Source organism: Dama dama, chromosome 21 (assembly GCF_033118175.1).
Source record: "Dama dama isolate Ldn47 chromosome 21, ASM3311817v1, whole genome shotgun sequence".
In the NCBI taxonomy this organism is placed as follows: Eukaryota; Metazoa; Chordata; class Mammalia; order Artiodactyla; family Cervidae; genus Dama; species Dama dama.
The window spans coordinates 65,785,637-65,802,500 of NC_083701.1; the positions used below are offsets into that span (position 1 = coordinate 65,785,637).

At 49.9% G+C, this 16,864-nt stretch overlaps 1 protein-coding gene across 2 annotated transcripts in view; it reads right to left on the bottom strand.

Annotated features, from left to right (window-relative positions):
• Positions 1 to 3,365: 3,365 nt before the first annotated feature.
• PTDSS1 (phosphatidylserine synthase 1) overlaps positions 3,366 to 16,864 on the bottom strand; it is a 69,422-nt gene continuing 55,923 nt past the window's right edge. For both annotated transcript variants that reach the window (XM_061123720.1, XM_061123721.1), the window contains 4 exons: positions 15,797 to 15,896; positions 7,469 to 7,537; positions 6,406 to 6,475; positions 3,366 to 4,457 (listed from right to left, as the gene is read on the bottom strand). In XM_061123720.1, coding sequence (XP_060979703.1) covers positions 4,348 to 4,457; positions 6,406 to 6,475; positions 7,469 to 7,537; positions 15,797 to 15,896 — 349 coding nt within the window. In that variant the 3' untranslated portion in view covers positions 3,366 to 4,347. The remainder of the gene's footprint in view (positions 4,458 to 6,405; positions 6,476 to 7,468; positions 7,538 to 15,796; positions 15,897 to 16,864) is intronic.

The window sequence follows — 16,864 nt, forward strand, 5'->3', positions numbered from 1 at the left end:
CGGTCCAGATTTTCCAGGATGGACTATTACACAAACCCCGCCTGCCATTCAACAACTGTAGTTAAGGCTACTGTAGATAGACTTCAGACATGAGGATGCAGTATTTTAGGTCTTGATCTCAGGTTCATCTACCTTTTCTCTTTGAAAGGCAAATAAACCTTATTTCCTGTGGTTGTAAAGCCACACATGAGGCCCCTTGACTCAGCATCCAGAAAAGTGTGCCCACACAGGGACACTGGTATCTGAGGGCCTGGGGAGACTGTGTGCAGGGCAGGGGGGTGGGGGGGAAGGGCAGAAGGCCAGGCACACAGGAGAAAACCTTCCTGTCATTTGGGGCATTATCGATGCCCACAATTTGCAGGCCCTTGAGAGCAATGTTTTCAGAGCATTTGGATAACGAAACAAACAAAATACCTGGGGCCCAAGAGGTTCAAGCCTGAACCCAGAATGGCTAAGGAGGTTGGCTGGTGAGTTGCATCAGCTGGAAAAGCAAAACTCTGAGGCAAGTTCCATTTTCTGAATGATGTCCCTGTCCTCTCCGGGTTTATGAGAAGGGGATGGAAGAAAGGGAATGTCAAGGTGGAGAGAACTGCAGATGAATTTCTGAAAGGGATTAAAGGCAGTCTTTAGTAAATATAGGAGACAAGGAAAAGTTTTACATTTCAGCATTCCCACACACTGAATAAACAAACACACATCCACCTAACGATTCCCCCCTTCTTTGGCAGACATTAATGAGTGCTTTAAATTCACAGAAGAGAGCAAAATAAAAAAGCTGTATTTACTGCATAAAGATAATATCAGAGTTCAATTAAAAAACCTGGTAACCTTCACCTGTGATAGTCCCGGCATCAGGTTTAGAATAAATTGATAAAGCGAAATGCTGTAAAAAGTTATTATGGCCAAGCAACAAGAGTCTGCAGCCCTTCAGCCTCAGCCATTACTAATGCTGAAACTTGCAAAGAACCCAATAATATGACCCTCAGAATGTACACACACAATGAAGGCAAGAGATGCACTTGGAATAAAACACTAAAGAACAGAAGTCTCAGCTCTCTTCATATGTTGATTTCAATCATAAAACTGGGCACTATACTAAGGACTGCAATCACCTAGCTGGGGCATCCCTGGGTCTCACAGCAGCAAGAACTCTGTACATGAGGCCCACCTGGTGGACATGTGGTGGGCTGCCGAGGTTGCTGAGCAGAATTCAAAGGGCACAGAGCACCAGAGTTAACGCCCCTGTTTAGAGTGCTCAGTTCCTCTGGTTTCTAGTGGCTAAAAATTTTCTTTTCCACCCTACATTTAGCTTTCTCCTGTAAGGGCCTGACCAAGTGCACTATTACCAACAAATAAGACAACCCAAGGGCCCAATTCCAAAAGGAGATCCCTGACAAGGGAGGTATCACTTAAAGATGATGCAGAGTGGCTTCAGAGGGGGACCAGGCTGAGCCTGATGTCTTTGGTAAAGAACTTTATTTCCCTGAGGTGAGTACTTTTCTCACGAACTCACTACAGAAGTGATCATAGTGAAAATAAGACTGGCATTTGTAAGATGTCTTTTATCATCAAAATGTGTAAAATGGGTCAACGAAGCGTCTTAGCACTGCTGTGGGAGCAGTTTGTCCAAGGCTTTTACAAATGGTGAAAACACACACAGGCAAAGCAGGGACAGGCCACAGAAAGACCTTTAAGAATGACAAAGAGGAAAGAGTACGAAACTAAACTAAACCTGGGGCTTCCCTGGTGGCTCAGCGGTAAAGAATCTACCTGAGATGCAGGGAACACGCATTCAACCCCTGGGTTGACAAGACCCCCTGGAGGAGGAAATGGCCACACATTCCAGTATTCTTGCCTGGAGAATCCCCATGGACAGAGGAGCCTGGCAGGCTACAGTCCATGGAGTCTCAAAGAGTCGGACGTGACTTAAGAGACTGAACAAGAACAACAAAACATTGGATGCGATGCTACTTACAGAGAAATATACATACAGCATTCTATGAGGATCACCTCCAAAACAATGGCGTCTTATAACAGGGCATTTTGTAAATGACAAAGGTAAGATCACTTGTAACTGAATCGTTTCTGATATTATATGACAACTCGGACCTCCTTCCATCAAGGTGAAGCCTAGTTTCCTAGAAACAAGTGGAAACAGCAGACCAAGTCCAGAGTCACGGCTTCTAGGAGGAGCGGCAGTTGTGGTTCTGGCTGGTCAAGGGAAGCACTGGTTTTGGAACCACTGTAGTCAAGAGCTCTTACTGACAGAGGAAACAGAAGTTTCATGGCAAAGAAAGTACGTGGAAAGCATCTGGGAACTTTCCTGGCCGTTCTGTACAAGGCCATGGAGGAACAATGAGGAACAATGTCTCATGTGCCCTCCGTGCTTCCGGGTCACCCCATGCTGGGCAGAGCCTCCTTGAGAGTAGCCTTGGAGAAGCAACCCCCTTTCTTAGCTGGACCAGCTACTGGTAAGAAAATGAATCTGGAGATGCTCAGGGACATGGCCCAGCACGAGGAAGTGGAATTGAACACTATGTCCAGATACACATTCTGTACCTTCAAGCTCTCAGAGAAGCCAAACAAAACACACTCACCTAACTTTCAAAGTAAGACAAATGTTACACGGTGCCTCTGTTTAAGAAAGTGATGAAAAAGCAAATGGGTCTACAGAGCGGGCACCTCTTGGCTTCTCTTTGGGACTTTAATCGAAAGGATGGGGCCGCTGTTAGGTGAGTACGTGCCCGCTCAGAGCTGCGGCCGGCACAGCAACCCTGGCAGCCCCCCACACCAGCCCAGCGGCTGGCTACACTTCTCTGGAGTAAGTCTGTGTGGGCTCTCAACTGAGTGGCTGCCAGAGGCCCAGGGCACAGGAAGTGACCTGAGCTTTGCATGATTCATTTAACCCCTCCACCCTGGAATTCTTTGCAGAAAAAGAAAATATGACGGCTATGGTTAAAGATTTCCTTAAAGGGGGAAAGACATCGAAACCTTTGCGCTCTGTGAAAGGAGGGAACAAAGCAATTGGTTTTAGCAAGTTTATGAGAAAATCAACTGGGTACTGGTCACTTGCTAGAAAAATCAATCCAACTTGGCTGATGTAACCATTCCCAAAGCGCGCACACACAAAAGACAACAATGACTATCTTGTTCATTTCCTATTGATCACTTGGGAAGTTTAGAAAAAGGAACATATGTGTCTACAAGCCCTCTAAAATATATATTTTTTTCTCTTTTCTTCTCACTACATAAAACACAAACATATTCACAGTATCCTAAAGCCACTTGAAAAACACAGCGATCGCTTACAAACAGTGAAAAGTACCAATAAGATGCAAAGAAATGAGCACTTAACAGAGGCCGAATTTGATGGGTTTTAACACGAACCATTTTATTTAAAACAGGGATCCATCAGAGGTGGTGAACTATCAGGGTCAATGGTCTAGAGCATGGCACGGATGAAAGGGAATACTCACCAGCACCTCACATGGGACTAAAAGACAATGTCAGCAACACACCATGAAAGAAAACAAATAAAATGGAAAAGGCACCTGGCTGGGGGAGGGGTCGCGGCGAGCACTGCCTTCAGGCAGGTTCCCGCCTGTGCGCTGTGGCTAAGTCTGGACACTGGAGAGGGAACGGGAACATTCTGGCCTAACACCCAGGATCCTATGTGGGGAGCTAACCTTTCCGCAGCCTGGTTTCTACCTGCCACATGTGGTTTCAGGTCCTAAAAGCGGGAGGAGGTTGCTAAATGTAACACCAACACTCCCCACTTTTTTTCCTCTAGGAAAGAGGGGAGCTCTCCAATTCAACTTCAGCAGTGGCTTCTGAAGGCTTGTATTAAGCATCCCGACTTAAAAAACAAGCAGTAACGAAATAAAACACAGACAAGTGGAAGGGCAGATTCAGAGAAAGAAAACGGTGGTGACCTGTCCATCAACTGTCCCGGTGGGATGCCCTGTCTTAGTGAAAATGTTTAAACCGCACCCACAACACGGGAAGCACAAAGCTGCTCCGGCAATTGAGTAAAGAGCTACCGTCTCCTCCTCCGAGCACCGTCGTGCTACCGGTGGCCAAGTGCTGAAGTTACCAGGGACCCTCCGAGGGGCGAAGGCCCGACCCCCTCCCACAATCATCTGCCCCGCGGGCCAGGTCTGTGGGAAACAAGACCCACGCTCTCAAATAACGACCCCACCCCCTCCAGCCCCCCCCCCCCCCCCGTTCCTTCCTAATCACGCTGTGCCTTTCGACCTCCCTCCTCCCGGCAAGTCCAGCCGATTCCGTCCCCTCCCAGTTCTAGGCACTCCCTGGAAACATCTTGGATTATTATGAACCAGGGTCTTTTCATTTCTTTCCCACTCCGTTGGTGACTTTTGACTTGGAATGTCGATTCCTTCTTCTGGAAGAATGGCTCTCGCTGTTGCCTGGATGCTTGGTGGGGCCGTCTTCAGAACCTGGTCAAGAGGATTCGGGACACACGGTCAGCATCACTGCGGGCTGCGAGCCCAGGCTCTGCCCCTCTGCCCTGGCTCTCCCTAACCCAGCCGCCCGCTGCTCCTCCACTGATCCTCCGGCGCCATCTAGTGGCCTTGCTAATAAATCAACGCATAGACGAACCAGTGGACTCGAGTTTGAATCAACTGGGGTCGTTGGTGATAGACAGGGAGGCCTGGCCTGCTGCAGTCCGTGGGGTTGCAGAGAGTCATACACAACTGAGCGACTGAACTGACTGACTTGACTGATAGAAGCCCCGACCCTCGGCTAACTAGCACAGCTAAGGCCTGGGTGTCCTGAGGATGTTTTATACTCCCCACAGGGTGGATTGTGGTCCATGGGGATGGGGGCTAGAAGTGAGAGCACAGATCACATCAAAGCACAGAGGAGAGGCCATGAAAACTTACACCACGTGGGTGTTGAGTCTACCTTTGCAACAAAGGATGCATCAGTGGCGTTTCCCCCACCTTGGTCGGGGTAGTTTCTAAATCCCTAAATTGGAATGAATTCTTGACTTGATAGAAATGAAAGCTATTACACGACTTCAGGGGTCTGACCTGGAGGCCCCCCGCTACTCAGGACAGGCGGACGGGAGTCACCAGGGAAGATGCGCGGGCCCTTGAGAGGCTCAGGGTCTACAGGGCCGGCATCCTTTGTCACGCTCCATCGTGTGGGAGCTCAGGGAAAGGTGTCTGCATGGGCTGAGTGCTGAGCAATCAGCAGGTTATCAGCCAGCTGGACAGTGGGGCTGGGGCATTCCGGGCAGGGGGTGTGTAAGGTCTGGAAGGTCATCGGAACTTCCTGGCAGGAGGCTGGCTCTGCCCCAGAGTTGGGCACGTGGACAACCTCTGGCCTAGCAGCAGAGCCAAGATTGTCTGCTCTAGGGCTCAGGTTTTGTTTGTTTGGTTTTTTAAAAGGTCAGCCTACCTTTCATTTAAATATATCTGTATCATTGCTTGTATCTTGTGGTCTTGTCACTGGAGATCCTAGAAGTGCCATGGACTGATCTCTGGGCAGGGGGGTTGGTTCTGAATAAGGGAGCCCTGGGGAGAAACCCTGTGCCCACCTCCATCTGCATTCCACAGCAGTTGGCGGATTCAGGGGAAACCACCTCCAGCAGGGTGACCAGCACTACTCTGCAGTGTTTTCCCAGGGTAAGCTGTGCTGTGCTGAGCTTCACCCTGAAGAACTCAGGAGAGCGAGTCAGCAGAGCTGTCCCTCCCTCACCCTAGCTTTGCTGAGCCAGTCTTAGGGTTGACATTCAAGGTCTCTGGTGTTCACTTCTTTCCTTTTAGTCAAGTCCCATGATCAGTTCATAACTGAAGAGGAAGTACTGTCCAGTGGAGCCTCCTCAGGGTCATTTTTCTACAAGCTAAATTCTTTAAAAACAACCAGGTGGCCCTGAATCTTTCCAGAATGCTCCTTGGGGAGAGGCCAGTGGGAGAGATCCCTGACTACACTGCTGAAATCCCTCTGATGACAGTCCATCTCTTGAATCAACGCGATCAAGCTAAGGCTTCTCTCCTGGCACACAACTCTTCCTAACCCCTCTCACTCACAATGAAAGCCAAGAGGAGGAACATCCCCATCAGGATGGCTGAGACAGTAGGGTTTTGCTCTGTCCTTCTATCTCAGAAGAGGCAGAACCACACGGCGCCTCTTCTTATGAAGCCAAGTTTCTTGGGCAGAACCTGTGAGCACTTTGCTTATTTCTTTTTTTTTTTTTTTTTGCTTGTTTCTTAATAAGTGAGAGGATACATGCAAGTGAATAGGTTGGAGACCATTTAGTGCAAAAAATTATCAATATTCAGAGGATAAATTCTGATTAGAAATCCCTTTACTTGGGCTTTGGGAGGGAAGAGGACCTAGGGGAGCTTTTAGCGAAAAGAGAAAGAGGGAGATAAATACCTTTTGAACCTTTCCCGTGAGGCCAGGAGATGTCTGGACTGTAGGTGCCATCTTCACATTCTGAGTAGGTCTAGGGAGAGAGGCAGGCTTAGTGGTGGGATGGAGTGCTCCCAGGAGGAGGGAGCCAGCGAACAAGGGAGGGTGCTCCACCCCAGCCTCTCCCGGGCTAGGGACCCCGATCAGCAAGGGCAGGACCGCCTGGTGCTCAGGCTGTCAGCTCTAAGAGCAAGACGACTCCCAAGTGATGCAGAACAGATCTTCTAGAAAGTGCCTTTAGCTCCTTAAGACTAAAAGGATAAACAGAGGATGAAAGCTATTTTCACTTAAAAAAAAAAAAAGATCCCAGTTGACGAGGCTGCTATAGCGTTTTAAGCCCACTCACATCAATCCTCTACCTTAATCCTCCTCTACCAGGAAAGGAGGGCTTCGCAGGTGGCTCAGTGGTAAAGAATCCACCTGCTAAGGCGGGAAGCACTGGAGACTCCGGTTCAATCCCTGGATCAGGAAGATCCCCTGGAGGACTAAAATGGCAACCCCCTCCAGCAGTCTTGCCTGGGAAATCCCACAGAGGAGCCTGGCTGGCTACAGTCCATGGGGTCTCAGAGAGTAGGACACGACCGAGTGGCTGAGCACGCCCGCACATATGCATGCACTACTAAGCGACCAGGGCCAGAGCTCAGCAGGGTAGCCCCAGGCTGGGACGCAGGAGGAGAAAGGTCTGCACAGGGTGAAAGACCCAGCTTTGTAAAAACTGGTCCAGGGCGTGCCCCGCAATTAAAAACAAACAAACAAAAAAATAACAAATAATTTTAAGTTTTAACCCTCTTAAGAAATGAGGATAAAAGTACGGGACCTATTAAACAGGGCAGTCACAAGCAAGGATGGCAATTATAGGAAGTGAATTCTGAACTGGCTGGGTTTGGGGGAGCGGGCGGGACGGGGAGATGACGCCCCGCCCACGCCCTGCCGGCCACGCCCCATCCTCCGTGACTGTGCTCCCGGCTACAGTGCCAAGCTGGGCGTGATCAGGCACAAAAGGCCATCTCTGCCTTCCCTTCCGTACCTTTTCTCGGTGACCGTAGTGCTCTGCGTACCAAACCATGCCGTACAGGCACAGGAAGGTGGTGAAAGCCTGGAAGAGAAAAACAAGCACAAAACGGTTTTAGAGTGAGGATGCAACCAAAAATTCCGTTTTCCCGAACTTTAGGAGTTCGATGGGAATTCACACATGACGTCTCGAAGAGTTTCTGCCTCCTCCCCCAGGACGCCGGTTACAGCATGGCTGGGTGCGGCAGCGACGACCCCGGGAGGCAGCAGGGAAGACCACTAGGGCTTTCTGAGAGAGGAGCTGGGAGGAGACCTGGTTAGCAGTGTCTCCGTGGTTGGCTGGGCTTCGCTGATAACTCAGCTGGTAAAGTGAAGACTCGGCCTGCAATGTGGGAGACCTGGGTTCGATCCCTGGGTTGGGAAGATCCCCTGGAGAAGGGAAAGGCTACCCACTCCAGTATTCTGGCCTGGAGAATTCCATGGACTGTAGAGTCCACGGGGTTGCAAAGAGTCGGACACAACTGAGTGACTTTTACTTCACTTCATTTTCCGTGGTTATCACTGTGAGTCTGCCTGTCAGAATGAAGATCTCTTCCAAGTGTGGGATCAGGTAGGTGCATTTTCTGAGCAGCTCTGCAGCTTCCGGCTAAGAGCACGTGTAGGCCTCTATCTTGTACCTCTTTTCTGGGTCTGATTCTCACAGTCCGTCCTCTGGACCCTGCCCCCCATCACTGGAGTCAGTTAAGAGGATTTAGCTGGTCACCTTCTGAGGGGAACAGGACTTTTTTTTATATATATATTTATTTTTTGGTTCCGCTGGGCCTTCCTCACTGCATGCAGATTTTCTCTAGTTGTGCCCGGCAGGGGCCCCTCTCCCTTGCGGTGTGCGGGTATGGGGGCTTCTCTTGTTGTAGAGCATGAACTCTAGGGCACGTGGGCTCCAGAGTTGGGGCGCAGGGGCTGACTGCCCCACTGCAGCTGGGATCTGCACCTGACCAGGATCAGACCAGTGTCCCCTGCGTTGCCAGGTGGATTCTTAACCACTGGAACTCCAGGGAAGCCCAGGGAAAGGATTTCTGAATGAAAAAGCAGCTTTCCTTCCATCTGGGGACACAGTGGTACCAGAGGGCCCTGAGGACACACGTCCACGTGGAGGTGGCAGGGCCCAGCAGGACACCACTGCCCTGGGCGTGGCACTGCTGTTTAGTCTCAGCGGCCCCACTGCGATCCCAGTTCTGGCTGCTTCCGTTTTTCTGTTAGGTAGATAGGAAAATAGATAGAAGATCAAGTTGTCTTCTGAAACTGTGTGAAAAGACACAGGCATGGTCCATGGTTACCCAGAGGCTGGGATCACCTCCACTTCCCCCCTGGTATGCCCCACCAGCCCCCCTACACCCTAAATTATGCTCTAATTTAAGGGGAAAAATAGCACCTAAAAATCTAGAGTTTTAAAATGTGTCAAAAAACTGAAAGTTGGGGGAAGTTCCTGGCTGCCTGGACTACACCATGTGACAGGACAGGAAAGGCCCCCTAGCTGGGCCTCAGTTTCCCCTCGTGACCGTGAGGGAGTCGCCAAAACCAAGCAAACAACTGTCCGTTCTGCTGTTATGTGGTGTTCAGTCGCTCAGTCGTGTCCGACTCTTTGCGACCCCATGGACTGCAACACGCCAGGCTTCCCTGTCCTTCACCATCTTCTGGAGCTTACTCAAACTCATGTCCATCGAGTCAGTGATGCTATCCAACCATCTCATCCTCTGTCGTCCCCTTCTCCTCCTGCCTTCAATCATTCCCAGCATCAGGGTCTTTTCCAATGAGTCAGCTCTTCGCATCAGCTGGCCAAAGTATTGGAGTTTCAGCTTCATCATCAGTCCTTCAATGAACATACAGGACTGGTTTCCTTTAGGATAGACTAATTGGATCTCTTGCTGTCCAGGGGCCTCTCAAGAGTCTTCTCCAGCACCACAGTTTGAAAGCATCAATTCCTCAGCGCTTCTGCTGTTCTGTTTCTTCAGAATTCCTTACTTTGGGACCCCACGGACAGAACATCCTCCTCAGGGTCTAACCTCCATCTCTTCCATTGCGTTTCCTGCTGGGGACCTGACCCCTTGACTCAATCATGGAAATAGTTGTGAAATTATGCTGTAATTGTCTCTTCTTGAATAATTTCAGTTCTTTCTAAGAGTCATAACTTTAAATCTAGAGATGTTAATCTCAATCCTCATCTCACAGCAGAGGAATAAAGCTCAGAGAGGCGAATGGCCTTCTTAAAGACACATAGCTAGAGGGTGGCAAGACTGAAACCAGAACACAGGTTTCTTTACATACCTGGATCAAATTTTAGGGGTGTCTATCAAAAGAAACGCTAATTTCAGGTCTACATGTCTTTAGAGCGCTATCCATTATTTATCTGTCCATTCATCCATTCCCAGGGGAAGAAAGACATCACGGGAGGAGCCAGTGTGCCCAGCCCGCAGTCCGGAGGGCAGAGCCCGGACTGCAGGGGACATGGGGCTGCTTTCTTGTCAGGGGCGACCTGTAGCCTAGCCCAGGTCCAGTTCCTCCAGGTCAGCGACATTCACGGAGTGTCTGCTGCGTGCACGGAGTCACCTTACGGGTCAAAAAAGAAAGGAGTCTGAGTGCTCCCGTGGCCCTTCCATGCCAGTGAAGTGGGACTAGAGGAATGGTGGAGAGATAACATGAAATAAAAGACGACCCACTAGTTCATTTTTTAAAATTAAATCCTATTGAAACTGGTGTATATCAGGGTGTTTTTTTATTTAAGAAAGCTCATATCTCCCCATCAAAAAATTAAGCCATGAATGAATATACTAAAATTATAAAATGAAAAAACGACTTCTAATCTTTAACACAGTCCAGTACTTGTTCAGATTTCTAAATGTACCGTTTTCACGGCATGGCATGAGTGGGAAGACTAGGGGATCTGCAGCACGTAAAACTTCATATGTCAGCTCCTTGACGGAGAAAGCAGGACAGCCTAGGTTGCACAAGGAGGGGAGGGGGCAGGGTTCCACCTCCAGGGACCAGTGGATGACTGTGCGGCAGGGGTCGTCATTGCGCATCTCGCCCACCAGAGGGCAGGCGTGTGGGACTCCTCTTTCCCAGCTTTCTCTCCTGCTCTGGGAGGGCAGACTGGCAGCTTGGGGCTGCTCCAGGAGCAGACAGCTGGGCAGACCTTGCTTTGCAGGAGGGGCAGGCAAACACTGGCAGGTGCTGCATGGCAGATGCTTATTATCGCGATCGCCATGCAAAGGACCTGCTGTGGTGGCCAAATTTACCACTTCACCTGGGTACAAGAGGCCCTTTTTCACACTTGTTCCAGGAGACAAAAACTTATTTATGGGTTTGCAATCACACCTCTGGAAATCTAGGCAAGTACCCACTTAAAATGTCAAGGCCTGGCATTTAAATTGCAATTGTGCAGATTTTGTTTAAAGATAGAGAAGAAAAAAAGAATAAACGTGAGGGCTGAGAGCCAAGGCGGCACACAGACCCGGGTATGGCTTCCACTTTATGGTTACCAGCATTCAAATCCACCCAGACTCATTAGACAACTGGTGCTGCGGCAGCTTATCAACCAGCATACGGGGCCTTTATTTCTACATTAATCACAAATTCTGTGTATACTCTCTTCCCAATCAAAGCGAATAATTGGGGGCTTTGTTTCTCTTAGCATGGAGACATGGCATAAACTCAGTGTTCTTTTACTGAAAAATGTTTGCCTCCTTCCTAAGACTGAGACCAATCTTGATCTTCAATTAAAAACCATGATTATAAAATTGTGCCGGGCACACACATTTTATTTTTTACTATTTATTAAACCCACACTTTATTTCCACTCTTTATCTCTGATAAATGTGCAAGGCCGTGGGGATCCCTAATCATCCCAGCCAAAGGCCTCTCTTCAGGCCAGCTCCCTTTCCATGGCACTCCTCACTGACAGCACTAACAGGGGGATTTGGCTTATCTGCAAAGTCCTCTTTCCTGTGGCTGTTTCTCGTCCCCAGCCCAGCTTCTAAAATGTGGCTGCTCCCCGGTCCCCATCCTCAGCCAGCCTCTCCTCCCCTCACTATGGCGCCCGACTCTTACCAAGCCAATGACTCCTACCATACCCCAGGCGTGGACGCCTCCCAACTTCTGCGTCTCCACTGCTGACCGAGTCTTTCCAGAGCTCCTGGACAGGCCAGAATTTCCAACGACACCCTCACCTGTAAAATCTAAGGGTCCTTCACACCTTAACACACCTCCTTTCAGCGCCCTTCTCGGATACCCCTCAACCAGTCACCAGTACCGGGAGCCACCAGTGGCCAAAACAGGAAAGCCGAGCGGCCCTCCCCAGCTCTGCCGAGGGGACGCCTGCTGGGCCGGGTTCCTGCCGCCCTTTCGCCGCACCTTCAATGCCTCTGCCCGGGACAGGTCCTCACTGAGCTCCCAGCGACACCCTCCGGCTCAGCCCTCCTCTGTCCCCTCCCTTCCACGCTCTCCCGGCCTCCAGATGCTCCGTGAGGCAGTCCTTCCACTGGAAAAAACCTCTGAATTCCCACCGACACACATAGCCGGTCCTGAGACACGTCCGGCCCCCTCCTCCGCCTTGCTCTCGCCCCGCTCCCCAGACAGGCCGCCATCTTCCTGTGACGCCGGCGCGGGGGCGCTTTGAGTCTTCACTCCTGCCTGTCTCGTCAAATATGTCTGGGCCCCCTGGTCTCCGTCTCTGGACCTCACCCCCTTCGTCTCCCCGCATTGGATGAGTGTTTCTTGTGCCTCAGGCGCTGCGCTAGCGTCCGTGGGACTGAAGGACGATGGAGACTTATTCTCTGTGAGCAGCAGGAAATGCCAGGTTGAGGAGACCGACATAAACCACCACAGAAAACGTCACGCTGGGGCCAGAGCTTGAGGAAGTATGTACGGAATGGGACGGTTCCCCCCGAGGAGGGAGTCCTCTCGTCTGCCTTGCAGGCCGGAGTGTATTGCACGCCGGGCGCAGATGGAAGGCTGGTCTCGGCATTAAGGTTCACCAGGTGGAGGAAAAAGCAGGGCAACGCGCTCAGCGTGGGCAGAGGAAACCTCTCGGGTGCAGGCAGGACAGGTCAGGAAGGACGATGCGCTGAGGTGTTCAGTAACCGGGAACAGTCGAGGAGCCTGAGGACGGGGTACTGCAGGGCTGGGCGTGTGAACCACCCAGAGTGCCGACCCGGAACCGCGGGCACGACTTCATATTTCCGCTGCTGGGTGGGCGCTGGGGACCCGTCTTCCTTCCGCCGTTTCTGCCCCCGAGGGGGAGCGCCCCCGGGGTAACCCTGCGGCTTTCCCTCACCCCTCACCCCTTCCCCAGGGGGCGGTGTGTCTTAACTGACTGGGGAACAGGGATGAGCAACCGGGCCATATCCTTTCTCAGCGCAGGGAAGCCGGCTTTTCTGAGGCCGGAGAGGAAAGTGTGTCTGCTCCTGGGGCTCACGATTGGAAGGCTGTCGTTGGCATCGGCAGCGGATACTGAGAACGTGGGCGCTCGGTCATGAAGCGGCTGCTTCTGACTCCACAGCCCTCGTTCTTCCTGCCTGTCTCCTAACTGCTCTGAACCTGGTGGTCGGGGGGAAATACTGTTCTCTTGGGCCCTCTCAAGCACCAGCAATCGAGACTGATTCTAAGCGGGGAGGAAGGGATTCCGACCTGAATTCTGGAAGACCCCTTTGGCAGCAGAGTGGAGAACGTATCCGAAGGGCAGGATGGAGAAGATGGGAGAGGACGGGGTGGAGCTGGGTGGGTCACATGGCGGGGAGCCTGACGGCTGACTCGAGGGATGACGTCGGGAGGCGGCGGCCGCCTCGCCTCGGGGCTTAGGCTGGGCGCCGGAGAGATGGGAGATCCCGGGTGACCCCGAGCACACGTGACCGCCTGAGAGGCACCCCAGCTTGTCGGCTGCTCTCTCCAGAGCTCCTCCGGCTCCGCGCGCACACACCGAGATGATGTCTGAGCATCAGTAGTCAGCAGAGGTAACTCCCACGTGCCCTTGGAGGGCCTCCGAGGGGGACCCCGTGGAGGGGGGAGCAGGAAATCTCTAGCCAGACTCTCTGGGTTTGAGCCCTGGCTCTGCCATGGACGACCTGTGTGACCTTAGGTAAGTTAGGGGGACCTCTGTGTGCCTTTATCTGGGAAAGAGGGGATAACAGAGTACTTCCCCTCAAAGTGTGAAGCTCAAATACGCAATGTGTGAAAAGTGCTTGGAACAGCCCCTGGCGTGGTAAGCATGAATAAATCTCATCTTCCCCATCACCTACCTGTGCGGCTCCACAGCAGGGCAGCTCTGATGAGCACTTGGCCACGTGATGGACTTACAAGGGACCACGCTAAGGGATGGAGAGACTGAGAAACGGTCGTGTCCTCGATAAAGTTACCATTGCATAGACACCAAGGTGCATCAAAACTCACCAACTTAAGGAGGCAGATGCTAAGTGTCTAATCAGTAAAACAGAGTGAAAGTCTCTAAAACTTAGAGACTGAAGGGGCCCGGCCAGCTGGGTGACCAGAGACAGCTCCTTGGACACGGCCGACCGTGGGGAGACTCTTCTGGCTATTGATGGCCCCCAGAGGAGGCCTGCAATAGGCTCTGATAAGAAGCACCTTCTGCCCACATCTCAGGAGCCTTGCCTGCTCTAACCTGCCTGTGGTCCCGTTGGTGCCAGGTGAGGGCTGTGCCCACCCCTGCCCACCATGAGTACCCACTACAATTCACAGAGCCGGGGTGCCCATGCCAGAGAGAAATGTGAGGAGCAAAGGGTAACATTTCCTGGCCTGTCTGACACACTCCCCCCCAACCAATCCTTACATCTAGTCTCACTGTGATGGAAAAAATACATCTGAGCATGAATTCTGGAGTTTGAGGACAAAAGAGATCCTTCTCCCCTTTCACTGTTCAAGATAAAACAGCACAGGCTCAAGGTGCCCTGGCACAGTTAGGATTTCTAACAAGTAATCCTAAAAATAGACACCATGAAAGGCAATAAAAACACTTTAAAAATACGAAGTTCAGCCCTGCCAAAAGGAAAAAACAAACAAAAAGACTTGACTCTGATTAAGCCTCTAGATCCAGCTACCAATTTATAGAAAATATAGAGGACAAAGAAATCTGGCAAATGACAGCAAGGATGGCATCAGTAAAACCAGACGAGGGGAAAACCTACAGGACAAAAGAGTTTGTTTCTTCCAACAAATAAACTGCAAAGGAGAAAGCACTAGAGATGGAGGGAAACATGTAGATTAAAAAGGGCATGCAAACCAACTGCAATGAGTAGATGCTGATTCAAATAAACTCAGAAAATACAAACCTGAAGAAAACATGAGAAATGTGAACACTGATCAGCTACTTAACAGTATGAAAGAATGAATTCTTTTTCCGGTGTGATAATGTCATGGTGGCTGCATTAAACAAAAAGGCATTCATGTCTTTTTTTAGAGAGACATCCTGAAATAGGAAAGATGGGCCTGCTTCTGAGTAAGCTGGGGTGGGGATGGTACATGTGGAACAGAAGGACATGAGACTGGCCATTGGTGGGTAACTGCTATCTGGGTGATCTTATCTACTTCCACATGTTTGAAATTTATGTGCTAATAATAAAAATTTTTTAAAAGTCCGAGTTGATTTTCTAGACCAAGTAAGTAAAAGCGAAGAATCTTAAATGTTAAATAAGACTTTTCTCTAAAGCAACAAAACAAATTTAGAAGGGCAATCACAGAATTTTAAATTTAAAAAATTTTAAGGTAAGATATTGTTTCATTTGAGAGATGAGGGAAAAGTCCCAGGACAATGAAGCTGGAGGCCCCCAGGACTCTTCCCTTCAGAGAGGAAAACATGCCCAACACAGACGTGGCCTAAATATAACATTGGCCCAGGGAAGGGGGGGAGGAAATTTCGTGGACTGATTACCTCCAAATCCCCTCCCCCTACATGGCCTGTAAACCAGAGTCTGTCATTTTGTACATAAATCCTTGAATGGTAATACACACATTACAGGGCACGGATAACTATCGTCCCCTCAAGGCAAACCTGACATTCTCAGCAAATGAAGACGAATGCTCACAAGTGAAACAAATGAGAGTATAATGCACCTGCTGGGGGCATGTGATCAGACCTACAAAGGGGACCTATTTAGGGTGCCGCGTGGTCCTATGTATTTGTTGAACTTCATACTATGGCCAATCTTGGGCTACGACAAGTAGTATGTCTTGTCTATAAATGTCTAGGAAACCTTGGTGCACAAGAGGGTCTTGTTTTGTTTTAGAAGAGACCATGGGGAGTTTAACACTTCAAGGTAGAAAAGTAATGACTTACCACGCAAAGAAGCCAAAGCACAACATAGAGTATCTGGGTCTTAGAGAAGAGATCTTGTCCAAATTTTATGCAGACAATAGCTTCCAGGAAACCAATGACCCTGTGACACAGAACAACAGGTTAAATGGTTAAATAACAAACTCACCTTATCAGAACATAACGCATTACCAGAAACATGCATAAATCCATCAGAAAGTTCAACAGGTCAAAAGATTTCTGCTCCAAACACTGGAAGCAAGTCCCCTACAAAATGACAGTGTTCTAGTCTACTGTGCTTTCTTTAGAGACAATACATATTATATGTATTTTTATATATACATATATATATATATAATAAAAAAAGGCTATTTTACTGTTACTCCTCTCTTTTTTCAGAGCAGTTTTTCAGGTTCATAGTAAATTAAGGGAAAGGTACAGATTTCTGACCATTCTCTGCCCTCACACATGCATAGCCTCCCCCACTATCAATATCCCCCACCAGAGCAGTACGTCTGTCACAAATGATGAACATAGTCACCCAAAGTCCACAGGTTATCTCAGAGTTCACTCTGATTGTGTAGATTCTCTGGGTTTGGATAGATGTTCAAAGTGTAACGTATCCACCACTGGGCTTCCCGGGTGGTGCTAGTGGTAAAGAACCTGCTTGCCAAGGCAGGAGATGTAAGAGATGAAAGGTCAGTCCCTGGGTTGGGAAGACCCCCTGGAGAAGGGCATGGCAACCCACTCCAGTATTCTTGCCTGGAGAATCCCATGGACTACAGTTGCAAAGAGCTGGGCACAACTGAAGTGACTTAGTGTACATGCATCTACCATTAAAGGGTCAGACAGAATGGTTTCACTGCCCTAAAAGCCCACTGTGTTCTGCCTATTCATCCCTTTATTCCTCCCTGGAAATGAGTTATTTTTCACATCTTCCTTCCTCACAGACCACAATCTCAATGTGTACATGTTCATAGCCGCGGGCCACCTGATGTCACCTCAGTCAGAGCCATCACGACAGGGGGACAGACACCCCCTTGGTTGAGACCCTGGCAGGGATAGGAAATCCACCACCTCTGTGGGCAGCTG